At 54.0% G+C, this 17,606-nt stretch overlaps 8 protein-coding genes across 8 annotated transcripts; 5 read left to right on the plus strand and 3 right to left on the minus strand.

Annotated features, from left to right (window-relative positions):
• The first annotated feature begins 11 nt into the window (after positions 1-11).
• Positions 12-3,417, plus strand: BKA58DRAFT_371694 (uncharacterized protein). The gene has a single exon (XM_046169055.1). The coding sequence runs from the start codon at positions 120-122 to the stop codon at positions 3,198-3,200; it is 3,081 nt and encodes a 1,026-aa protein (XP_046030395.1). The 5' UTR covers positions 12-119; the 3' UTR covers positions 3,201-3,417.
• BKA58DRAFT_3720 (Manganese/iron superoxide dismutase) lies at positions 3,382-4,677 on the minus strand. Its single transcript, XM_046169087.1, has 3 exons — positions 4,210-4,677; positions 3,685-4,159; positions 3,382-3,632 (listed from the first exon to the last, which is right to left on the minus strand). The coding sequence occupies exons 1-3, from the start codon at positions 4,337-4,339 to the stop codon at positions 3,545-3,547; spliced, it is 693 nt and encodes a 230-aa protein (XP_046030396.1). The 5' UTR covers positions 4,340-4,677; the 3' UTR covers positions 3,382-3,544.
• Positions 4,678-4,881: 204 nt separating this feature from the next.
• BKA58DRAFT_407013 (aerobactin siderophore biosynthesis protein iucB) lies at positions 4,882-6,447 on the plus strand (the record flags this gene model as incomplete). The annotated part of the gene is made up of 2 exons (XM_046171999.1): positions 4,882-6,284; positions 6,330-6,447. The coding sequence occupies 2 exons, from the start codon at positions 4,882-4,884 to the stop codon at positions 6,445-6,447; spliced, it is 1,521 nt and encodes a 506-aa protein (XP_046030397.1).
• A 580-nt stretch (positions 6,448-7,027) lies between these two features.
• On the plus strand, positions 7,028-8,939 carry BKA58DRAFT_3734 (L-Aspartase-like protein). The gene is made up of 2 exons (XM_046169221.1): positions 7,028-7,596; positions 7,653-8,939. Exons 1-2 carry the CDS (start codon positions 7,213-7,215, stop codon positions 8,790-8,792), a joined length of 1,524 nt encoding a protein of 507 aa, XP_046030398.1. The 5' UTR covers positions 7,028-7,212; the 3' UTR covers positions 8,793-8,939.
• BKA58DRAFT_3716 (uncharacterized protein) lies at positions 8,940-12,008 on the minus strand. The gene is made up of 2 exons (XM_046169046.1): positions 11,530-12,008; positions 8,940-11,482 (listed from the first exon to the last, which is right to left on the minus strand). The coding sequence occupies exons 1-2, from the start codon at positions 11,906-11,908 to the stop codon at positions 9,087-9,089; spliced, it is 2,775 nt and encodes a 924-aa protein (XP_046030399.1). The 5' UTR covers positions 11,909-12,008; the 3' UTR covers positions 8,940-9,086.
• Positions 12,009-12,220: 212 nt separating this feature from the next.
• On the plus strand, positions 12,221-12,667 carry BKA58DRAFT_433298 (uncharacterized protein; the record flags this gene model as incomplete). The annotated part of the gene is made up of 3 exons (XM_046173173.1): positions 12,221-12,356; positions 12,454-12,533; positions 12,581-12,667. 3 exons carry the CDS (start codon positions 12,221-12,223, stop codon positions 12,665-12,667), a joined length of 303 nt encoding a protein of 100 aa, XP_046030400.1.
• A 1,081-nt stretch (positions 12,668-13,748) lies between these two features.
• On the plus strand, positions 13,749-15,051 carry BKA58DRAFT_3781 (uncharacterized protein). Its single transcript, XM_046169674.1, has 2 exons — positions 13,749-14,045; positions 14,095-15,051. Exons 1-2 carry the CDS (start codon positions 13,835-13,837, stop codon positions 14,874-14,876), a joined length of 993 nt encoding a protein of 330 aa, XP_046030401.1. The 5' UTR covers positions 13,749-13,834; the 3' UTR covers positions 14,877-15,051.
• A 26-nt stretch (positions 15,052-15,077) lies between these two features.
• On the minus strand, positions 15,078-17,296 carry BKA58DRAFT_349728 (uncharacterized protein). Its single transcript, XM_046168499.1, has 3 exons — positions 17,007-17,296; positions 16,773-16,952; positions 15,078-16,727 (listed from the first exon to the last, which is right to left on the minus strand). The coding sequence occupies exons 1-3, from the start codon at positions 17,091-17,093 to the stop codon at positions 15,258-15,260; spliced, it is 1,737 nt and encodes a 578-aa protein (XP_046030402.1). The 5' UTR covers positions 17,094-17,296; the 3' UTR covers positions 15,078-15,257.
• Positions 17,297-17,606: the final 310 nt, after the last annotated feature.

A 17,606-nucleotide genomic window follows, 5' to 3' on the forward strand; every position in this document is an offset into this window, starting at 1 on the left:
TCCACCCATGTCCGGTTCGGTGCAACAATCACACCAGAAGTCTCCTTTACCAGCGTCGCACCGCAGTCAAGTAGAGACTCCTTCACCGCTGCGGCGTTTCTCTGCTGTCTGTCTTTGTGATGACTTCCCCCAAGACTGACAGCGACCTCCGTCATCCGGTGCCCGATCTCCAATCGCTGCAAGGGGCATATGTCGGCAACATCGAACGCCTGGAAGAACATGCCGAACGCATGAGCGAGTCCGGCTCAGACCTGCAGGAGGAGATTCGGAAGACATATTCGGAACTCAAGCTGACTGACAGCCGGCGATCGTCATTGCGTTCACTACAGACTACCGACCTCGAGCCTACGAGACAGGCCAGCACCCGAAGTCGCGGCGTCTCGATGAGCTCCCACGCAAATTCAATCGTAGACCTCAACGGAAATGCAAGATGGGGCGGTTACTCTCCGGGCGGTTACATCACCTCTCCTGCAGGGTCTCTGCGCTCAGGGACAGGCAACTGGTCGAAACCCTCGACTTCGGTCCAGCGCCAGCGCTCGGAGTCAAAGGCATCGCGTCTCGGACAGATTGTACACCCGGAGGAAGTCGAGGAGGAACAAAATGAAGAGCGTGACTCTGCTTCGCCGCCCCAACGGAAGGTCTCGTCCTTTACACGCATATTCGATGAAGTCGCGAATGGTCTGCCAGAAGAGCTGCGTAACAGTATCCATATAGGCACCCCACCTAGCCAGCCGGAGCCCGACGAAGAAGTGCAGAACCAATATGCAGACTACCGCGATTTCGTAGACCGACCGCCGACGGCAGCCTCGACCGACACCACACACCAAGCACGTACACTATGGCATGACTTTGATGGCGTCCACTGCCCAGATACTGTCGAGGAGGAACCCGAACCATCTCACCACAGCCACAGCCGACATTCCTCCAATCACTCCTCCATGATGAGATCCAATCCGAGCGTTCACTCAATAGGCGCACCGCCGCCGGACGATAGCATGGTCTTCTACCCGGCCCCTGTACCGAAGATGCTGAATCTGCCCAAGCGTTTGTCACAATTGCCTAATATGAGTCAGCAAGCCAATCGTCGGTCACGGTTGTTGGATTCCATGCAAAACGAGCATAGAAAATCGATGCCGTTACTTGGTGATAACCTGGCAGACCCGAAGCCTAACAACAGGAAGAGTAGGCAAAGTCTCATGGCTCTTCCACCGCAACTACGAGCAAGCGCTTACTTTGACAACCGAGCCGCCCCTACTCAGGAGTTTGCGGTCAAGGGAGAGTCTGCGGAGGATACGCTCGAAAGCATCCTGGACGCTTCTGCACATGCTCCTGTGTCTGCGTTCACTGATCATCCATTTGCTGGGCATGTCGGCGACGAAGTGTACGGTGCGGAACGCAAGCGCAGAAGTTCCAAACTACCAGAGATGCCACCGACACTGGCAGAGACGCGAAGACGCAGCTCGTTCAATCTACTGGATACTGACCACAACGCAAAGGGCGAGCGCCTGAAGAAGTTGAAGAAACGAAACAGCTCTGCTGACATGAATCTATTGCTTGTCAAAGCAAGCGAAAGCCGGATGAGCCTCGGTGACCAATTAGAGGAGCGTGATGAGGACGCACGAGGACCGGATGGACGTGATCCCGATGCTGTTCGACCTTCGTTTGAAGAACATCCGGAAGACCATTATCAAGAAGGAGAAGAAGAAGAAGAATCCAGCGAAGAGGAAGGGGAGCCGGAGCCACAATACGGTGCACCGACCACTCTTCTCGCCGAGCTTCAGCTACGCAAGGCGAAACAGCAGACTCGGAAGATGAATTACGTGACGCTGATGGAGCAGGGATTGATTGACGGTAGACAGACCCTGCTCCAAATGAACGACGTGGCCGAAGCCGAGAAGCAACGACGAATCCGCAAAAAAGTAAACCTCGCCTGGGAAGCTCCACCAGAAGAAGACTCGGATGACGACGTGCCGCTTGGTGTTCTCTACAGACCTCAACAGCAAATGCGTCAAAAGAGCATGGGTCTTATCGAGCAGCGAGAGTTGGAGGACCGCGAACCCCTAAGTAGCCGTCGCACGAGGCTACTAGGCATTGACCCTAATCAACGACGCACGCAATACCTCGGAGCCTCCTCAAGCCAACTCAACCTCCCAACCATCACGACTCCCGAACCAGAGTCGGATGAAGAGCCAGGCGAGACATTGGCTGACCGTATGCGCCGCATCAAGGAGAAGCAACAGCGCGAATCAGCACTCGGTGATGTGCGCAAGAGTACAGTGAGCGATGACTTCGCCTCTGAGATGATGAGCAAGTTCGGTGTCCCAGAAGGCCAGGAGCAATCCAAAGACACCCCTCCAGCACCCCCACCTGCTGCTGACGACGAAGAGGAAGAGGAGACCCTCGGCCAACGTCGCGCCCGTCTGCAGGCCGAAGCGGCCCTACGAGGCGAACAAGCCCCCCAATCCGGCCACCGACCCAATCTCCGTTCCTCCAGCAGTCTCGCCGACATCCTCTCCGCCAATCCCATCGACCCGCACAACCAAGCGCGCAAAGTCTCCAACGAAGCCCTCGTCTCGCACCTCCCCCAAGGCAGTCTCCTCCACCAAAATGTGCTCGACCAAGAGCGCAAAAAGCAACAACGTCTCACCGCCACAATGCGCGCCACATCCTATGGCTCCATGGACCCACTCCTCAAAAATATGACCAACAACCAGAAAGACGACGACGACATCCCGCTCGGCCAGAAAATTCAAGCCTACAAGAACGCCCAGAACCCCATGATGATGGCCAACCAGCAAAGAATGAGCGCCATGCCGCCGCAACAGGGTATGATGGGCATGCAGATGCCTGGCATGATGAATGGGATGGGACAACATCAGTCTATGATGGGCATGCCTATGCAGATGGGCATGCAGCAGCCTGGCATGATGCAACAGGGTGGCATGATGGGTATGGGATCGCACATGAATGGCATGGGCATGCAGATGAACGGGATGGGTATGCAGATGCCGATGCAGATGGGCGGTATGCAGATGAACGGCATGGGAATGGGTGGTATGCAGATGGGCGGTATGCAAATGGGGGGCATGCAGATGCCGATGGGTATGAATGGGATGATGCATGGGGGGATGATGGAGCCGCCCATGGATCCCAGACAGAGGGATCAGATTGATCGGTGGATGCAGGGGGTTAGGCATTAGTTTTGTCTTTGGGTGTAGAGGGCGTGTTTACTTGGAGCATGTTCTAGTGTAGCGTGTTTCGGTGGTATGTGGCATCTGGCATTTCTTTGGGACAGCATCGTACAGCGTTAGAAGGGTTCGTTAGCAATATCTGCATTATCAGCGTTTTGGACATACAGTTGGCATAGTTTTGAGCAATTCTCAGGGCATATATATGGGACGAAGGATGATATACGATTTGTAATCTTGCATTAATCCATTCGCTTGCATTACTACACTACATACACTATGAAGATCGTTCATACTTGACCAGACGCTAGCTAACGGCGAGTTAGGAACCTCGTCCTGCCGCAGGAGCATCAGATCTACTGGAAGCGCTTCTCAGCGGCCTTCCAGTTGATGACGTTCCAGATAGCCTTGAAGTACTCGGCCTTGCGGTTCTGGTAGTCGAGGCTACGAGAAGGTTAGTCTTATGTCCATGATCAAGACTCCAGAATGAACTTACTAGTAAGCGTGCTCCCACGCATCAACACCGAGAATAGGACGGAACTGCCCCACGACCGGATCCTGGTTCGCATACGTCCTGATCTGAATAGCACCCGTCTGGGTATCCTGCACCAACCACGCCCAACCGCTGCCCTGAATACCCGCAAGCGCCGTGTTGAACTTCTCCTTGAACGCATCAAGGCTGCCGTAGCTGTTGTTGATAGCAGCAGACAGGGCGCCAGACGGGGGCTCGCCGCCGCCCTGGTTGGTAGGCGCGAGGTTCTCCCAGAAGAGGCTGTGGTTGATGTGGCCGCCGCCGTGGAAGTTGATCAAGGGCTGCAGGGCAATTTGCGCCTTGATGTCTTCTTTTTGCTTGGCTTCGGCGATTTGCTCGCTGAAGTTGTTGAAGGAGGTTACGTAGGTGTTGTGGTGGTTCTTGTGGTGGAGCTCCATGATCTTGCCGGAGATGGAGGGTTCGAGCGCGCCGTAGTCGTCTGGGAGCTGTTAGTAGGTGGTATCTGTAGGAGATAGAATGAGCTCGTACATGGGAGGTCGGGCAGCGTGGCCTTGCCGCGAACGAATGTCGTGCCTGCGAGGCCGGCGCGAGATGTGGTGGGAGCTGCGGCTCGGGCTGCGGAGCGCAGGGCTGATGTGCGGAGGAGTGCGGTGTTCATGGTGGCTTCAATTGAGGTGGTGCGTTCAATTGGGTGCGTGGTGTGTTGTTGTTAGTGTTGAGAGGTGGTGGAATTCTGGGGAAGCTTCGGATTTATTGCTCGCCATTTCGTCATATGCGAACATGCCGACCGCCGAGCTCAGAGCTCCTCCACTTCCTCACGGCCATGCGCTCCCCAGCCAATGATGACGCTTGCATGTCGCCTAACGTTCGCATGATGTATGCAGCATCTGTATCAAGATATGTGCGTGTTCATTTGATAGTATTTCAACACGAAGGCAAAGCTCGAGTATATACTAATGCCCCGCGAAAGCCCCGCGCGGGCGTTCTCAGACAGAAACTAGTCAATCGAGACGTGGGTGATAGCTGTGCAGTTTTTGACTATCGCGTGCCGCAAAAAAGAGACGCTTGATTCAAGTACCATAGATCTCACCCCATGTGAGGTGATTGATGTTTGCCCTGCATCTGGGACATAAGCATTCCGACCTTACTTCGCGCTCCATCTTTCTTCTAACATAACTGAGCTACCCCGCCAACGTCATCATGGCGCCTGTCAATGTCGTCCATCTGCCCAACGGCCAGAACCTTACCGTCACGCCCGTGTTTGGCGGTCTCTTCTTCAAATCGAGCGATATCCACACGCATTCGCCGTTCCCGCCTGGCTGGACAATTGTGCTCAATTCCGAAGATGAGCTCGCTACAGACGAACAAGAGCAGCAGCAGCAGGACCAGGAGGAGCTGTTCCCGCCGCGACATGTACATCGCTTCAAGAAGCCGACCCTGAATGGAGACCACCTCTATATATCGTCCATATCGAATCCCAGCAGCAGCGAGTTCAAGCCCGCTGCCTCGCCAACCCGTCAGATCGCCATGATGCTGTGGGCGACCTTGTACTGGTACTTTCACCAGCCCGAACCGACGCTACAAGTCACGAACGCGATCTCCAAGAACACTGCCGATGCAGGAAAGCCAAAGGGAGAATGGCGCATAAACATCAACAGGGAGGGCGTGTTCAAGGGCAAGGTCGTGCTGCCCAAGTTGGAGCGCATGGGACTCATCGCCAGCGAAGATTCGACCGTTGGGTGTGCACAAGAGGAGTCGTCTCCTGAAGGCTGGACGCGCATGTTTGTCAGTCGGAGGACCTTCTGGCAGCTCGACCCCAGAATATACCTCTTCACTCTCTCGCCGTTAGCCAACACCAACTCACCCTTCCCATCGGGCTCGCCGTATCCTTCGCGACCGTCGTCCCCCGCGCTTGGATCTGATGCGAAGCAAGAACACCAGCTTGACCAGGTCTCACCAGGCTTGTGGTCACCAACTGCGCCAGGTCCCTTCCACTCGAGCTCGCATCTACCCACGTTCTACCCACCGCCTCCCGCGCAATACGTCTTCACGAACAATACGCGACACCCGATTCGACCGAAGCCACCCCGGCAGGGCGAGATACTATACACGAGGTACATACCCAGCGTTGGGCAATATCTGTCTTTCCGAGTAGCTTCCATCTCTTCGAAAGCGCTCCGACACCAGGGCCCGGTGTCTAGCAACGCGCCCAGTCCAAACGGCATGTCGGATCCGGAATATCTACACAAGTGGATGAACGACCCCCGCGTGTCGCATTTCTGGGGCGAGGCGGGTCCGCAGTCCCACCAGGAGCAGTTCCTCAAGAACGGCCTACAATCGAAAAATTCGTTCCCGGTCATGGGATGTTGGGACGGGAAGCCGTTTGGCTACTTTGAGATATATTGGGTCAAAGAGGACAACCTCGGAAAGTACCTACCTATCGTCAGCGATTACGACCGGGGCTTCCACTGCTTGGTGGGTGAGCAGGAGTTCAGGGGAGCGCATAGGGTCAAGATCTGGTTGAGTGCGTTGGTGCACTACTGTTGGCTCTCGGATAACCGGACGGAGAGGGTCATGTTGGAGCCGAGGGTCGATAACGAGAAGTGAGTCTCCGATTCTACACGTGCAACTTAATACTAACTACTCAGACTTGCAAATTACCTCCAAGAAGCTGGCTTCTACAAGGAGCGCGAAATCAGCCTTCCGCACAAGCAGAGCAACCTGTTCAAAATTAACCGCGACGTATGGAAGGGACCGGCGCTGTGAGCCCGCGGAGGCGGAAACGAATGTGGAGTTCGTATTTGGCAGAGCCGCATGAACCGCATGAACGGGTTACGGCTCTTGGTGGATATAGTTTTGTGGAGTAAGCGCATCCTGAGATACCAAGGTCTAGACTCTAGTCATGCCATTGAACACGTCTGAACTTGACATGTCACTTGCGTGGGGGAATATTTGGTCATTGAATTGAACATGACCGGGGAATCAACCGCCGAGAGCTCAGAAAAGATGTAGAAGTGAAGCAATCCGGAGGTGTCTCGAAGCAAGTGGTTGCTACAAGGAGCCTCAACGCCGCCCAGAACCCCAACAACACGCGCGGGAAAAATTTCTGCTACCCCAAATCGCCATTTTCTTGTCGATCGGCCTATCTCAGGTTCCGACATTAGGATGACAATCGACCATTGACGTGCGTTTGCAAAGGTGCGATAGTAGCTAAATGTGGGGTTTAGCGAGGGACCAAAACTTTTTGGCTACACGTGAGGACGTCATTGGTTTGTTGGGATAGAAAAAGGGTAGCCCACGACGCTGTGAATCACCGTTTGGAACTTGACCTCACGATACCTCCAGTCCTGCTCTATAACCTTTTGACTGTAGTGCTAGCACACGTGTTGCAAATTACTACAACGACGTTGAGAGCAAACGTTGATACCGAATTCGGAAGACTATCGGGCTAATCCACAAACGAACAATTAAAGTCATCGACCACCACATCACACTCACACTCACACACTCCCCTCATTCACACGCGCAATCATGGCCGCCCAAGACGCTTCCCTCGACATTCAGTCTCGCATATCGACTATGAAGGCGCAATCTGGTGCCACCATCTTCGATGCCTACCAGACGTCTCTCACAGGCCGGTACTGCTCGCCGGAGATGTCGCAACTCTTCTCGCAGCGCAGCCGGCACTCGATATGGCGCAAGCTATGGCTGTTCCTGGCGGAATCAGAGAAAGAGCTTGGTATCCCGAGCATTACTGATGAGGCACTTTCCCAGATGAGGGAGCATCTGACTGTTACGGATGACGATTTCGGAGTTGCCAAGGTCGAGGAGAAGAAGAGGAGACACGATGTTATGGCGCATGTACACGCTTTTGGTCAGGTCGCTCCCGCGGCTGCTGGTATTATTCATTACGGCGTATGTTTTTATGTGTATGTGTGAAATTGAAGGTGACTCAAACTGATATCCCACAGGCAACAAGCTGCTACGTAACCGACAATGCGGAACTAATCCTCATGCGCGACGGCCTGGATCTTCTGCTCCCCAAACTCGCAAAGGTCATTTCCAACCTCTCAGCCTTCGCCCTGCAATGGAAGAACGAGCCCACACTCGCCTACACGCATCTGCAACCCGCCCAACTCATCACGGTAGGCAAGCGCGCAGCCCAATGGGCCCAAGATCTCCTCTTCGACCTCGAAGCCATCGAGCTCGTACGTGAAACCCTCCAATTCCGAGGCGCCCAAGGAACAACCGGAACGCAAGCCTCGTTCCTCGAGATCTTCAACGGCGACAGCAAAAAGTGCGACCAGCTCAACGAGCTTCTCTGCAAAAAAGCCGGTTTCCCCTCATGCTACGCCATCTCGACGCAGACCTACACCCGTAAAGTCGACCTCCTAATCGCCAACGCCATCTGCGGGCTCGGCGCCTCCGCCCAAAAAATCACCGGCGACATCCGCCACCTCGCGGCGTGGAAAGAACTCGAAGAGCCCTTCGAAAAAGACCAAATCGGCTCCTCAGCCATGGCCTACAAGCGCAACCCTATGCGCTCCGAGCGCATCTACGCCCTCTCCCGCGAACTCATGTCCAAGCCCGCCTCCTTCGCCAACACACTTAGCGACCAATGGATGGAGCGTTCCCTCGACGACTCCGCAATCCGGCGCATGGACATCCCCGAAATGTTCCTCCTCGCCGATGCCATCCTGCTCTCCCTCGACAACGTAACATCCGGCCTCGTCGTGTACCCCAAGCGCGTTGACGCGCGCGTGCAGGAAGAACTGCCCTTCATGATCACCGAATCCATCATCATGCGTCTCGTTGCCAAGGGTGAGTCAAGACAGGAAGCTCACGAGCAGATTCGTGTGTTGTCGCACCAGGCTGGTGCGCAGGTGAAGAATGAAGGCAAGAGCAACGATTTGGTGGATAGGATCCGCAAGACGGAGTTCTTTAAGCCGATTTGGGGGGAGTTGGATGGCATGCTCGATAGTAAGTTGTATACGGGACGCAGTGAGGAGATTGTGGAGAAGTTTTGTGGGAAGGGGGGTGTGCTTGCAGGGAAGTTGGCGAAGTACTCAAGTTATATTGAGGGGGCTAAGGTTAGTGAGTTGAGTGTATAGGGTGGGGAGGTTGTTTGGTAGGAGTGGGTTGTTGGAGTTTAGGGTAGAGAGAAAAGCAATCGACTTACGAGTATATGAACATGTCTTATGGGAATGATATCAGGATGGATCTTGTCAATGGATCGATATTGAGCGTGCATTATGCTAATACTGGCCCCATGTAAATGCCCATGCCTACCAAACGCCACCGCTAAAAACACCTGTATATGCATAAATGATCCCAGCAAGGCAAAGTGGTATAGAACATCATGAAAGATACACTCAAAACATCACAACCCCACTTCACTCACATAGCTAATACTTCCGCCCTCTCCGTCTCGGTAAGCCACTCTCTACTCCCACACTCGCCGTCGTCACACTCGGCGGAATGACCACCTTAGGCGCGACCAACCCCTTCTTAGGCGTCGCATCGCTCATGCCCACTCTACTCACATTCTCCTTATCGCCCGCCTTGGCAGAAGAAGATGTTTGCGGTAGAACCACCTTTTTCGGCGCAGCAAGCCGGCTCTTGCGTTGGACGCCTACGGGTGCGACGTCGAGAGAAGGGAGTTTGGTGTCTGTTGTGCTGGAGGAGAGACTGCTGTTTAGGGATGTTGATGTTGATGTTGGTGTAGAGGTGGATGTGGGGGTGGAAGAAGTGGAGGAGGCAACGGCCATCTTCTTGACTTTAGTCGACTTCGGTTTCGAAGATTGTTGCTCCTGCGTCGCAGCCTTTTCTTCTTGAACGGCTTCCGGGAGGAGACTGGTAGGTGCCAGTAGACCCTTTCCAGGCGTGCCGTTCGTAGTGCCCAGACCGCGTACTCTGCGTATTTTGGGTGTGGACGTCTTACTAGTCTTTTCCTTCTTCTTCTTGGGCTCGGGGGTGGAGTCCGACATGCCGAGTTCGTCTGGGGTGGCTAGGGACTCTGCATCGGCTAGAGCGTTGGCGAGGGTCTCCGGGTTCTCTTGGTAGTATGCCAGTGTTTCGTCCCAGCGGACGTTCTTGCCGACGACGAGTTCTTTGGTAGAGTCGTCGAGGGGAGGGAGACTGGATGCGTCCATGGCGAGCTTCATGAGTCGGACGGTGACGCAGAAGGCGCCTTGTTTGTTCTTGCGCGTGTTGTTGCGTGTCATGTCGGCGAGGACTTTTGCGTCGTCCTTCTTGAGTACGACGACTTCGTTGCCGTCAGCACGGCGGATGTTGATCTTGGGTGCTGGTGCTGGTCCGAGCGATGCGGGGGTGGGTAGTCTTGTCTTCTTTGCTCGTGCAGAACGTCTTGATCCTTGTTCGCTCTTCTCTTCTGCGGTTTGGGTCTCTGTCGCGCCGGGGTCAGGTGATGGAAGCTTATCATCTGGCTTGGCTAGTGTGAGCGTTTGTGATAGATCTAGCGTCAACTCGGTGTGCTGCTTAGTGGGTGAGTTGGGATCCTTCTCTTCAAGCACCTTGCGGGGCGAGGCTAGGGCGTGTTTGATGATATCTGAGTCTCGTCGATTCTGTAGAGATTCTCTCTTGTGTGTAGTGACAGCCGCCTTCTCAGCCTTGCTTGCGGCAGCACGAGTCAGGAAGTCCTTGAGGATGGCGGTGTCATCATCGAAAGCGACCGTCATTGTGACATCGTCAGGTCCAGATACAGGACGTGGTGGGGGCGGAGGCGAATGTAGTCTGCGTGGAGCGGGCGACTGTGGTTTGCTGGGTGTGAACGAGAATGTCAGTCCATCGGCGATGTCTACAGATGTTGCGGCAGGCGCGTCGGCCATGTCAAGGTCCTGGGCAGGGAACTGAAGAGCCTCAAGGGAGGCTAGTTCTTCCTCAGGCCGCATATCATGGTCCGTCTCTTCTTGCTCAAGCTCGTTGGACTCTGACTGAACTGGTGTAGGCGCAAGATTGTGCTCTTGAAGCGCTGCTTGATAATCCCGCAATATGTTCAGCTGCAAAGAAGCTTCCGTGAACTCGTCTTCACGGTCGACCGCTTCAGGGGAGTTGATAATATCTTCCTTCTGAACTGCATCTGTCGGTGTGCCTAGCTCAACCTCAGATAACTCAACGTCTTCGTCGAGCGCTGGTAGCGGCGAAGTCGTAGTATCTTCCAACGGCAACGCTGGGTACTGGAGCTGTGTCACCGGCTCTGGTGTCTCTGAAACTGGGTCCGCCTCTTCATGCATGGTCTCGTCTTGTTGCTTGACAACCTCGTCTGGGATCTCAACATTCTCTCGGAGTCCTCCACCCACGGAGGTTGTTTCCTCTGTATTTGTCTCCTCTGCGACATTGCTGATCATCTCGGTGGATGCAATCTCAGTCATAGCCGTCTCTGCTCCTGCTTCCAAGTTGTCGCTCAGAGGAAGTTCGGGGTATTCGACCTTGTCCGGCGACGCGTTCAAAACATTCGGTTGCTCCTTGAGTGGCGAGCGGAATAGCTTCGCAAGCGTTGCGTCTTGTGTGGACTCTGCTTCCTCTTCTTCTTGGTCGCGATCTGTGATCTCGTAATCGGGGGTTTCGGCTGTCGGCGCGTCTACTGCGAACGTGAAAGTCGAGTTCTCCTGTTGCGCAGGAGGTAGATCTCCTAATGATTCCGTTTGTTCGATTATGTTCGTGTCTGTCTCGTTGACGCTATCCTCGCCTTCCACGGTATGAGCACTATCTCCCTCCTCTTCACTGTCGGCTTCCTCGTTTGCGCCGACCACGGGGTCCTCGATCTGGGTCGCTCTCTTTCCTGTAAACTGTCAGCGAATGTCGCCGTCATGCGCGTCAGTAACATACTTGGTAAAACGCTCTTCCTGCGGTCCCAGCGCGTCGCTTTGAACGCGCGCTTCTTGCCACCAAGTCTGCTGGTAGACTTCTCCATTGCCTTTGGGCTCATGTGTTGCCGCCTCTTTACAGGTCTTGAACGCGCGTCTCGTTCCTCTTCATCTTCTGCCTCCTGTGGTGTGTCGTCGGCACGCGACCGAAGATTGAATCTGCGCCAAATCTTCTTCTCCTTTCCTTCGCCCACCCTCTTTACTTCTTGTTTCCTCTCCCATCCTCGCGGTATTTTGGAAACTGGTAGAGCATTTGGGTCGAGGAATGCCGCATTGGTTTCGTTCCAGGTGTTGTCGAACGTTGCTGTGGGTGCGGCGCGCTTGCGCGGAGTGAAAACCATGACGTCGGCCGTGTAGTATTACTGTAAGAAATATATCAATGGCGCGCAAACATGAGAACTGTGTCGTAGGCTCGTTAGTATCGTCGTGACGAGGGTGTCGTTCGTGTTGGCCTCCGTCGCTAGGAAGGTGCAATCGTAAACAAAGCCGGACAGGGATTAGGATGGGGCAGGCACGCTAAGGAGATTGCCGCGGCGGAAACTTTTGAATCCACCGAGTCGACGACGACAACGCCATCGCCTCTAGCAGTCTGTGCAGCACCAGCACCCACGTCGCATCCGAGTCGCATTCATCTCCCGAACCGCATCTGCAAAATGGTACCGAAGCCCTCAGGCACCGCCGTCCAGTCGGCCACGCACCGACCCCTCCCACCACTGCCAAAACTCCGCGTCCGCCGACCAAACAAGCCAGAGGCAAACCCATGCCTAGGAGCAATGTCATCAGTTCTGGGTATGTGAAGAGGTTGGGAGTATACCGATGGAGGGTGCAAGGCGCTGTGGAATGCAATGGGAAAGGCTACCACGAATCTGGGCTGACATGGCTACAGGATGCTGGGCATCTTCCGGCTACAGTGTACAAGGCTGCGCACAGCTTGAACAGAAACTACGGCAGTGCATGGATGCGCCAGTACGTTCACTTCCCATAAACTCACAAACCCGTCTAACCCTTCATAGCGAAACCCCAACCAGAAGAAGAACAACATCAATTACCACCTCTCAAGAATGTACCCCAAGATCGTCGGCCCCCACAAGCGGGACTAGACCGCCCACGCATTCCTTTGTATATTATGTATACCCTTACGACGGCCACCCGTACGAAACAGCATCATGGGGGAGTTCAAGTCGATGGGTTCATCGACAGGCGTTATGGATACAATCGTTGTATATAGACGAATCTAGGAAGAGTCGGGCATGCTATCTTGAATCCAAAACAAACATCTACCAGAGCCATTACGTACACATCAAAGCTCACGCAAGGGATGCCTCAGACCACAAACTGGCCTTGGCCGTCAGATGTCTTAGCTTAACTGCAGGACGACCCTTCGCATACGACCGCTCTGCTTTGTCTGTTGGCTTCATTTCCCACACCGACTACCACTCAAAGATGCAATAGCGAGCCATCTTGAGGACCACAATCTGCCGAAAATGGCAGTGCATGTAATTCCCCATGTGCATCCACGTGCAATACATCTTTGTATGTTTCATGGAAGGCCTGAAGGTCGACTCTCCATCTCATCGCCCAATAGCAAAAGACACCGACTAAGGAATTACTGCAGTGTCATACCCCGCTCGTCATCCCGCATAATTATGCTGTGCATCGTGCTCACTTGTGCTATATTTACCCTCTTTCGCCCAACGCCACATGTAGGCTTAGACCCACTCACTCTACACCCCACCAGCCCACCTACCAATGCGCTGCTGCGCCCCAAGCCGACCTGATCCTACACCAACCTCCATCCGGCCGCACACCAGACCTTCCCCAACCTCCTCACTGGCCCATCATGTACACGTTTTGTCCAGGGCGGAAAATGCCCGATGTGATTGGGCTGCTGTGCGAAGGGGTGAAGGGTGTAATGCGACGCCTTTCCTGAAGCTACCCCAGCTCACCCGCATCATCGCCAGGCGAGACCGCTTTCGATTGGATCGCCAGGGCCATGGCCCGATTTCTATAGCCAGGGAAGCTCTAGAGCTCACCCTGCCGCTACATGTGTTGCTAGGGTGCTGGGTTTCCTCCCATATGCACTCAGCCGCGTAAGATGCTGTGGGCTTCTTATAGTCTGCTGCATTGCGTAGCGATCTTCGCCTTTTGCACCTCATACTACTCGACGTGCACAACGTTTTCTGGTGTCTGGCGGTCGCCATACTTGATTACTTGGGTGAGAGGGTTGCCTGTTTACATAGCTAAAGAGCTGCGCACATGGAAACGAGATGGCGGTTGCACTTCTTCTCGCCGCCTTGTTAGGACCGACAATGGTATACGCGGCTGCGTTTTCGTTACCTGAAGCTACACAATATACTCCAACGATGGATGGATGGAGCCCAGCGCCTACGGCAGCTCCACAGCTACCGTTCGATCTTTCCAGACGGCAAGATATTGGAGCTAATACTTGTGGATTTGTCTCTGGCTCCGGCCTCTCAGGTAACCATAACTCCCATCCATTCCTTCATACGTACTGACAGTCCAACAGTCAGCGCAATAATATGCCCCAACCTCACAGATGTATGCTCCTCAAACAACTACTTCGGCGCACTCGGCTGCTGCCCTTCGTCTCGAACAACAGACTGCATGATAGCCACATCCTGCGTCCCCTCCACCGCCTTATCAGCTTCCTGCACAGATACTACCTGCTCTCCCAACGCGGCAATCCTGAAATGCACAGAAAGCTCCGCACCAGCCTGCTATGAATGGCGCGTCATCTACGACAGAATAGTCTTCACGCAACACGGCTGCGCAGCCAGCGCCTTCACCGGTACCGCATACCACAGCCTGGACATGAGTCTCTCAAGCAACACCCCAGAAAAAGAAACAGTCTATGCTACTGTCACGAAGGAACCAGTCAGCACACCCACATCCGCACCACCTCCCTCTTCATCCAACACCTCAAAATCCAGTCTAGGCGCTATAGTAGGCGGTACCATCGGCGCATGTCTCTTCCTCTCTTTCTTCGGCTTCGTCATCTTCCTCACTTGGCGGCGGCGGCGGGCTCAAGCACGCAATACCGCTCACTCCACAGGTTCTTTCCATCAAAGAGATTCCAGGGGTATGGTCGAGTATAATGCCATGGGCTTTCCTTCCCCGGGGTTCATGTCCCAGGGCTTGTCTTCGCCGGAGAGCCCGAGTGGTGAGGTTGATAAGGTGTGGCAGCAGAGGGGATCTGGAGGGGAGTGGCCGGGGATGGAGAGGCAGATTGAGATTGTGGAGGTGGATGGGACGAGTAGGCCGGTGGAAGTGCCTGCAGGTGAAAGATGAGGGGGTTTGATACCGTTTCTCTTACATCCTTTTGTACTTTTTGTTCAATCCACGACTTCGGTCTTGGTAGATGTGTTTTTCTGTTCTTGTTTGTATGTTCTGTACGGTGTTTATGGGGATGATACCCACTCTTCAAGGTAGTTTACAGGGAGGAAGAGCGGACTGCTCGGGATGGACGTATACGACCACGAGAGTATTTATAAAGCAGCATGCATCGAATAGAACTTTACTACGGCCTTCGTCACATATCATAAGCATAAGTGCTCCTCAGATACTCCAAAGCCTTACTACCCCCAGACCAGCTCATACCAAGGCCACATCGTAAGGCACTGCAACGCATACCCAATATATGTCTATAGCTCGCCATTTTTTTCGACCAGCCTACCACATAAAATCCTCCCCATCACCAAACTCCAACCCACTCATCCCCACCCCGTTGCCATTCCCATCCTCCCCCTCCGGCACCAAACTCCCAACCCTACACTCTACCCCATTCAAATGCATCTCCCTCTTGAACCGACACTTCTTAACCCCCCAACCCTCCCCCTCACTACACCCCTCCCTCTGACAATGATGTCCATAGAAGCAATCGCCCCGTCTACAAGCCCCCTTCCTCGGACAAGGATTACACTTGACCACATACTCCAACACTTGTCTCGCTTCAGGCTCCAGCTCGCTGTGGTCGAAAGGACAGTTTGGGGTGGCGCAGCGCTGCTGGAGGTGGAATGTGTTGCAGGGCTTTGCTTTGGCGAAGCGGGCGTTGTAGATTTTCCAGGCGGAGGGAGGGGGCATGGGGAGGTGCGGGTCGAGGCGTTGGGAGAAGGTGTTGAGGGGGATGAAGCCGGGGATTGGAGCGGCGGGGAGGAGGGCGGAGAAAGGGGTTTGGTCGTGTGTCTGTTGCTGAGAGGATTGGGAGGAGAGTGGTAGAGAGGGGTATGGCGCTCCTTTGGGGCCACGTGGTGGTTGCGCGGATTTAGATCCGCTTGTGTCGGAGAGGGTCTTGGGGATGTGGAGGAAGTTACATTTGGTACCGAAGCGGCAATTTCCTTTTTGAAAGTACTTGCATAGTTGCGAGTTGTTTTCTGGCTTTGAGGAGTTCTTGGCTGTTTGTGTGTATGCTGAGCGGTCTTCCCAACCTACTCGTTCTTGTTCGAAGAAACTGTTGGATTCTACCGGGGAGAGGTCGCCGAATGCGGAGTCGCTCATGCTGAACGAGTCGTCTCGTCTCCATGATTCTTTGCGTGGAGTCGGCGTGCCCGGTGTGAGTATCGGTTTCTGTACTGCGGCTAGTGCTTTTTGTTTGGGTGCTGTAGCTGGACCGCCTTTGGTTGTAGGTACGGCAACAGGGAGTTCCGACCATCTAAAGACAGTCGGGAACTGTGTGATGTTCAAGTTGAATTGGTGGAACTCCGAGTTCCATCCAGCGCCTTGGACAAGGGTAATCTTATCGCGTACACCGCTGAAGGGTACGAGTTGAGATAGATAAGCCGGATCATGGCAAGCGGCATATAAGATATGGCTACACGCCGAATCTTCAGAGGCGATCTTGAAATGTTCTCTGATCTTAAACTTGGTGCCTTCTTCATCCAGAGCATCAACGAAGTCGAAGAGGCTGATGGCTCGGGTGAATGCGGCCGAGAAGGGAGACAGCGAACGCTTTTCCAAACCAATGAGTTTGGACCTTGCCAGTTGCTTAGATAGATTGGTCAAGTCTGCGTAAATCTTAACATGTATGCGAGCGGATCGGGCTTGCGGGACGCTTTGCTGTAGGTACTTCTCTATGGCGTCGTTAAACATGCGAGCAGCGCGCATTCCGCCCTCCTCTTTGTCGCGAATAAGTTCGTCATTGAACTGGGTCTGTCAACGCGGAAATTGGAATGTCGCCATAATACTGACGATGTAGTTGTTGCCGTCTATTAAGACCAATACGTATGGATCGCGGGTCGTTGTTGCCGCAGCTATGGTCGGTATAGGTATACCTGGAGGCGCAGCGATAGTGCTCTTGGCTTTCTGTTCACATGCCCTCTTTAGGTCCTTGTATTCATCGAGTAGTTGGCCATACTCTCTAAGGAGGTTCTAAGCGGGGTTAGCGGAATACGGATTGGTGAGGACATCTCGGTATGAACCTACTGTCAGATCATTTTGTCTGTTCTGATCATTGAGTTTGAACTGTTCTAGATGCGTGTCTAGCGAGTCGATCTTCCCGTCCGCTAGCATCTTTGATAGTCGCGCGTTGTCGGCGTTGACGGTGCACGCGTTGGTCTCTCGACGCGTACGTGGGCGAAATGTGTTGGGTAAGAGATACTAATTGCGAATAAGCCACGGCAATTGCGAATTGACTCTTGGGGAATTTAGGAATTTCCCATATCCGCAAACAATTGGCAAGTTGCTTCCTAGGAAAACGCGATGACAGCAAGCCATTCCGCGACGTGGCGCGGGGGCTCCTGCTCCGCGTGTGCTAGCGCGAGTGCCTTAGTGTCAGGAGTCAGCCCCGCCTCCTTCACTACCTAAACATCATGACTGCGGCGACCTAACTACTCCGTTTTTACGACTCCTACGTATCTAGCATGAGGAACGCCTGCGAATGTTCGAAAGCAGTGACGTCAGCAGCAGGTTACAGCATCGAAGTCTTGTTCATACTCGAAGCTTGCCAGCGTTTAGAAGGCTCACCACATCGAGTAGATTTCGCGTCCTACGATAATCATGACCTGGAGAACGAAAGCCCACGAT

Source organism: Alternaria rosae (assembly GCF_020736505.1).
Source record: "Alternaria rosae strain MPI-PUGE-AT-0040 chromosome Unknown BKA58scaffold_1, whole genome shotgun sequence".
In the NCBI taxonomy this organism is placed as follows: Eukaryota; Fungi; Ascomycota; class Dothideomycetes; order Pleosporales; family Pleosporaceae; genus Alternaria; species Alternaria rosae.

Excerpts from the sequence above, each read along its gene's own strand:
- BKA58DRAFT_3734 (XM_046169221.1), top strand. The coding sequence starts at position 7,213 with ATGGCCGCCCAAGACGCTTCCCTCGACATTCAGTCTCGCATATCGACT. Across the intron at positions 7,597-7,652 it reads CTGGTATTATTCATTACGGC|GCAACAAGCTGCTACGTAAC; the intron begins GTATGTTTTTAT and ends GATATCCCACAG.
- BKA58DRAFT_3720 (XM_046169087.1), bottom strand. The coding sequence starts at position 4,339 with ATGAACACCGCACTCCTCCGCACATCAGCCCTGCGCTCCGCAGCCCGA. Across the intron at positions 4,160-4,209 it reads CACGCTGCCCGACCTCCCAT|ACGACTACGGCGCGCTCGAA; the intron begins GTACGAGCTCAT and ends AACAGCTCCCAG. Across the intron at positions 3,633-3,684 it reads GCGTGGGAGCACGCTTACTA|CCTCGACTACCAGAACCGCA; the intron begins GTAAGTTCATTC and ends ACCTTCTCGTAG.
- BKA58DRAFT_3716 (XM_046169046.1), bottom strand. The coding sequence starts at position 11,908 with ATGGTTTTCACTCCGCGCAAGCGCGCCGCACCCACAGCAACGTTCGAC. Across the intron at positions 11,483-11,529 it reads CAGGAAGAGCGTTTTACCAA|GAAAGAGAGCGACCCAGATC; the intron begins GTATGTTACTGA and ends GACAGTTTACAG.
- BKA58DRAFT_371694 (XM_046169055.1), top strand. The coding sequence starts at position 120 with ATGACTTCCCCCAAGACTGACAGCGACCTCCGTCATCCGGTGCCCGAT.
- BKA58DRAFT_349728 (XM_046168499.1), bottom strand. The coding sequence starts at position 17,093 with ATGCTAGCGGACGGGAAGATCGACTCGCTAGACACGCATCTAGAACAG. Across the intron at positions 16,953-17,006 it reads ACAGACAAAATGATCTGACA|AACCTCCTTAGAGAGTATGG; the intron begins GTAGGTTCATAC and ends AACCCCGCTTAG. Across the intron at positions 16,728-16,772 it reads TAGACGGCAACAACTACATC|TTCAATGACGAACTTATTCG; the intron begins GTCAGTATTATG and ends TGACAGACCCAG.
- BKA58DRAFT_3781 (XM_046169674.1), top strand. The coding sequence starts at position 13,835 with ATGGCGGTTGCACTTCTTCTCGCCGCCTTGTTAGGACCGACAATGGTA. Across the intron at positions 14,046-14,094 it reads CTCTGGCTCCGGCCTCTCAG|TCAGCGCAATAATATGCCCC; the intron begins GTAACCATAACT and ends ACAGTCCAACAG.